We start from the raw sequence: 5,974 nt of genomic DNA on the forward strand, positions 1-5,974 counted from the left end.
GGCTTTGCTGCAGCTTTAAATTTGTTTGAATTCTAGTCTTTCGAAGATCTGAGGATCGGAACATTAAGACAGAAGTTTAATTCTGGCTTTCTACTAACTGGGGAAAAGTACAAAACCATTAAAGTTGCTATATGAGAATTTTCTTATTTTTTTTTTTTTAAGAAACAAGGCTATATCCTCTTTTTTTGGGGGGGGGGAGAAGGATGCATATGCCTTACTGTGAACATTTTAAGAGATTTATTTCTTTCATTTGTGTGCATGGTGTTCTGTCAGCATGTGTGTGTGTGTGTGTGTGTGCACCACATGCTGCCTGTTACCTCCAAGTCCCAAAAGGAAGTCAGATCCCCTGGAATTGGAGTCACAGACAGTTGTGAGCCACCTTGTGCATGCTGGGAACTGAACTCAGGTCCACTGCAAAAGCAGAAAGTGTTTTTGAGTTCTGAGCCATCTCTCCAACTCCCTATATACATTTCCCAGATGAAGAATTACTTTTTATATATTTATTTGAATAGCACCATGCTCTAATTTTAGATGAAAGTTGGTAACAAAAGTATAAGCATGATATTATTTAAAAATTTTTCATTTTAATGGTTTTTTCCATTGCTATAACTTCAGATGCAAATGGCCACTTAATCTGTAAATATTTCTTGATTACGGTGCTTTTTTCTATGAATTCTGGAGTGTTCCCAGAATTATTTTCAAGGCTGTAACCCTGGCAAACATTCCAAAATCACATTAAGTTTTTAAGACGTATTTGTCTCTCCGTCTTTGGTGTGAGCTGTGTGCAGGCCAAACTTTACCCATTAGGGAGAAGGTTGCTCTGCTACTTCTCAGTGAGACAGCAGTCATTTCCTGGGTCAAATTTTAAGCGGTTTTGGCTTGAAAATTATATAGGGTTAAACGTTAATAGATTTTCCTATACGTCAATGTAAAATAACTGAGTTCTAATAAATTATTGAGACTATGTTTTTAAAGTTTTGCAAAATTTAATAGTAGATTACTTTGATATTATTGACCCCTGTTAAGTGGTTTTTGTACTTTAAGAATCAGGAGGTTTTAGAAGCAACATTTTTCTCTATCTTCTAGCTACTCTAAGGTTGGGAGAGGAAATCTCACTTTTGACATATTTACTCAGCTAAGTGAACTTGAAGTTATGTGTCCTCAACATCCATTTCTTATCTTTCATTTAAATGTTGAGGTTCAATTTGAGCAACTAAGGGGGAATCTTGAGTTTAAGATCAGCGTGGGCTATAAAGAAAGTTCAGGACTAGACTGACCCCAAAATCAAAGAGGCTGCTTCAAAATCAAAGGCCAGAGATATAGTTCAGTGGTAGCACTTAGGTCTATTGTGTATGTACAAGGTCCTAGGTTTGATTCTTTTCACTGCAGAAATAATATATATTTAAAATTTTCCTATGTAATTCCATAAGGCTTTCTTACCACTTGTAGTTACATGTGCGCGTGTGCACGCACACGCACACACACACACACACAAATACACACACACACACACACATATCCTTACTTACCACCTTCATGGCTGTTTCCTAAGCTAGCACACTATTGATTGGCCCATAAATGATTTCAACAGGTTTCTATCTGGTCTTCCCAGGCTGCCATTCCCCCTCTGGATTGTGTCTTGCTGTATGTAGTTCTCCAGTGCTTGCCTGGCCTACTAGACTGCCCTTGAAACCTCTTTGATGTCATTCCTCCTTGCTTTCTCATCATTACCAATCCCCATACACACTGTAGCTTTTTCTCTTTCAACACTCTACCAAGCACGTGTATTTAGTGCTTTGGGGCCTGCCAGCTGCCCTCTGCTCAAGAGCTACTGTCTTGAGAACTACTGCCTGGGGGTGTGGCAAGGGCGTCAGTTAGGGTATTATGTTACTATATAACTGATGATGACCTTAAACTCCTGATCCTCTTGGGTTCATTTCTCCGTTGCTAGAATTATAGGTGTCTGTTACCTATCACTGTACATGAGAGGCCATGTTTAGTAACATTTGGACAACACAATTTCATTGCAAAGGGAAGCGCAGAAAGTCACTGAGTTTATTATCGCCTGATTATGTGTATATTATTCTTCCATATTTAATGATAAAGTTTCCATGAGTATGAAGTCTTCATTCTTTGATATAAGAGATGGATAATTATCTTAGTTATGGTTTTCTATTACTGCGAGGTAACACCATGACCAAAGAGCAAGTTGGGGAGGAAAGTGTTTATTTGGTTTAAACTTCCATATTTCCATTAATTACTGAAAAAAAAAATCAGGACAGGAACTTAAACAGGGCAGGATCCTGGAGGCAGGAGCTAATGCAGAGGCCTTGAAGGAGCTGTTCACTGGCTTGTTTTCCCTAGCTTCACCCCACCCTCTTATAGAACCCAGGACCAGCAGCCTAGGGATAGTGCCAGCTAATGGGCTGGGCCCTCTCCCATTGATCACTAAATGAAAAAAATGACTTACAGCTGGATCTCTAGGAGGTATTTCCTCAACTGAGGTTCCTTTCTCTTGATGACTCTAACTTGTGCTAAGTTGATGGACAAAACCAGCCAGTACAATAAGACATCGCATACTAATGAACTGCTGGTTGATATTTTATTACTGCTAATGTGATTATAACAAATGGCAAAGATTTACTCTTGTAACAATATTTATTATTGTTATAATAATATATAAGGTATATTACCTGCTATATATACTGTATACATTATATATACTGTGTATATAATGTAAGCCATATATATAGGTGTGTACATATTGTTTTTTATATATTTCTGTATATGTTTTATATATATAGTTATGTATGTGATATATATTTGTTATATTATTATGTAACCGAATGGCCATGCTTTCTTAAAAGTTTGCTTCTTTTTAATGAATTTAATTAATTTATTTGTGTTAAAGCCACAAGAAGGGAATTAAAATACTCAGGAATTTTAGTTGTGAGGCAGTTATCATGTTGCAAAAGTTTATTCTTGTAGCCTTAAAATATAATTGTTATAACTGGCCGAAATGTGGGAAATTGTTCTTGGGAAGATTTTAAGAGGTTCTTTTGAGAAACAATGTTACAATTATTTGAGGGAGTCTCTGTGCTAACACACTTCCCCAAGTTAAGTAGTAGTTTATGTGCCATCAGATATGTTAGTCTGTAGCAGGTCTAACTAATTTTTAAACAAAGTGCTTCTTTCAAGCTTCTTTTACTTCCCAAATTGTATACCAGGTTTCTGAGACCTGATAATATCAGATGTTTGAAAAGTTCCTGCAAGATATGACTCAGTTTTGCTTATCGGACAAAAGGACAGTAGTTCCTTGTTCAAGCCAACTTAAGTCACTTGCCAAAACCAAAGCCAATTTTTTTCTTTGACTTTTCTTCTTACCGTGTTCTTTATATTTCCTACACACACACACACACACACACACACACACACACACACACACACACACATCACTTAATAAAGTCAATACATATTTCCTTAACTTGGTACTTAGTGTTATGTGTAGGTCTGTGTAGTGGCCTTGCATATGTATATGCATGTCCACCTGTATGTGGATACACATACATGTGTGTGTGTGTGTGTGTGTGTGTGTGTGTGTATTCATGGGTATGTATGCAGGCGTATGTGCACAAGCATGTGGAGGCTCTAGTGACATCTGGAGTTTTCCTTGATCCCTTGCCATCTTATTCATCACTACAAGGATCTCAGTTGATTCCAAAGCTCACCATTTTGGCTAGCCTAGCTAGCTTGTTTGCTCCAAGGAACCCCTTCCTCAGCTGCCAGCATTTACATGGGTCTGTAAATCTGAACTCTGGTCCTCATGTTTGAAAGGCAAGTGCTGTACCCACTAAGCCATATCCATGGCCTTCAATCTTACTTTACAAGCAAATTTCAGCCAGGTGGGACGCACGCCTTTAATCCCAGCTCTCGGGAGTCAGAGGAAGATGGATCTGTGAGTTCGAGGCCACCCTGGTCTTGACATGGCAGCCAGAGCTACACAGAGAAACCCTTTCTTGAAAAACCAAAGAAATTGTTTGTCATAAGTGAGAAACTGGTATTACTTGGCATAAATAAAACAATAAATGGTCACCCAATAACTGCTATTACATACTAACAAAATTCTTTTACATGCTAAAGTTTGACTCTGAGAACATTTTCTGTATTCAAAGTGGAAATTTCCCAGAGTTGGGGACTGCATAATCGGGGATGCAAGAAGGCTAAAAAGAATGATTCTCTCACGGAGAACCAGATTTACTCAGTCTGTCTCGCAACCCTCCTGCAAACAGCCTGCATTGCAAGAGGCCTGCATTTCATTTTGGGAACTATGCAACAATGTTGTTGAGAGTTAATTTGTGATTGTGATTACTTCTTGTCAGTCCTGAAAACCATCAGTTTCCTGCAAAGCCATTGAGAGAGTCCCAGAGCCACCTCCTGACGGAGTCTCAGACCTGGACGGAGAGCAGCTCAAACCCTGGAAAAGGCAAAGCCGGTGAGGATGCATTTGCTTTGGTTTCGATAGCCTCTGTTCTCAAGAGGTAGAAGAGGAGGGAAAGTCCATTGCACGGAGATTTATATTTTATTTTTGAGTCAGACCCCCACCATACACGTCGGGTTATTGTCAAAGAATTTCTGCCTGTTCGCCACCAAATCTTTATTGCGGCGCGTTGTAAAGATGGCAAGTGACTCACAGTATAAAGCATAGAAAATGAGATAATATAGCCAATTCAGAAACTTGAACAATATCTCCAGAAAAGGATCTTAAATTCCACAATTTTGTCTTTTACTTTAAAGATTCCATCTAGTTTCAGAGTATTAAAGTGAGCACATAGTTACTGTAACTTCAGCTGTTCTCGGTTTTTTCACATCTCCCAATTTCTCTCATTGCTGTTGGCTTTATTTTTATTTCAAAGAATAAGCAACCTGTTTTGAACTGTGTTTCACTACCCCTGTTTTGAACTCAAACCTGATTACAAATCTCACTTTCATGTGATTTTTAGGTCTCCTAATGGCGTTTAGATTTTGTTTCTTTATATTCATAGTATTGGTGCTCGTAAGGGTTAAGTGCAATAGTGTGGTCGTAATGCAGTGGTGTGTGTGTGTGTGTGAGTGTGTGTGTACATGTCTGCACACATGTTTGGTGTCCCAACAAATGAGTACAGAAGATCTCCAGATCAATTTTAGTCAACCTCATGTAGACCTTTACTTATTTTTATCTTACACCCCTTTCATTTTCATGATTCACATGCTGGTTCATTGTACTTTAAAGTATTGAGTGATTTATTTAGAATCTCTTTGGTATTTAGTGATAGTCTGATTAAAACTAGATAGTCCTTGAGTAAAAGTTCTATTTATTATTTAATATCTAATCACCCGTATTCTTTTAAAATGCAAGGTTTCTTTAGTAAATCATAGTGGTTTTTTTCAAAAATACATTTGCCTTATGATTTAAGTATTATAATTTGATCTCTCTCTCTTCTAGACAGAGTATTTCACTTCTCAGACTGTGGTAAGGATGAGGCATTACCTAGACAATGGTTGATGGTACTGATTTGGCTTCTGAACGCTAGTTTCCATAGAAACAAAGCAGTGATGGAGGGGCAATTGTCAGGCAGGCTCACTAATCTTTCTTCCAGAAGGATTTATATTTCATATTACAGTTCACATTATAACACTGCTGATTTCTTGCTTTTTAATATGCAATTAATTATTTGGCAGTTAAATTGATTTTTATGTTTCTTTGGTTGCTAAATTGAGAAGCTAAGGTTTAAACATGAGAAGGATGGGATGGCAGAAGGACTTTAAGGCTTCTTTCCTTGGAGGAGAGGGAGGGAGTCAGGAAACCAGGTGTATGCGGTGCCTGCTACTGCACATCTTTCCTTACTGTGACCCCCTGCTTCCTCCGAAGTCCTGTCTCCCTCCACTGCCCCTGTGTGCCTGCTCGCTCTCTCTCTCTCTCTCTCTCTCTCTCTCT

At 38.3% G+C, this 5,974-nt stretch overlaps 1 protein-coding gene across 2 annotated transcripts in view; it reads left to right on the forward strand.

Moving 5' to 3' along the window:
• Positions 1–5,974, forward strand: part of Zdhhc2 (zinc finger DHHC-type containing 2) — a 52,777-nt gene that overhangs the window by 41,000 nt on the left and 5,803 nt on the right. For both annotated transcript variants that reach the window (XM_005362539.2, XM_026786917.1), the window contains exon 11: positions 4,380–4,492. In XM_005362539.2, the coding sequence (XP_005362596.1) occupies positions 4,380–4,492 (113 nt within the window). The remainder of the gene's footprint in view (positions 1–4,379; positions 4,493–5,974) is intronic.

The sequence above is a fragment of the Microtus ochrogaster genome, linkage group LG7_11 (genome assembly GCF_000317375.1).
Source record: "Microtus ochrogaster isolate Prairie Vole_2 linkage group LG7_11, MicOch1.0, whole genome shotgun sequence".
NCBI classification, from domain to species: Eukaryota; Metazoa; Chordata; class Mammalia; order Rodentia; family Cricetidae; genus Microtus; species Microtus ochrogaster.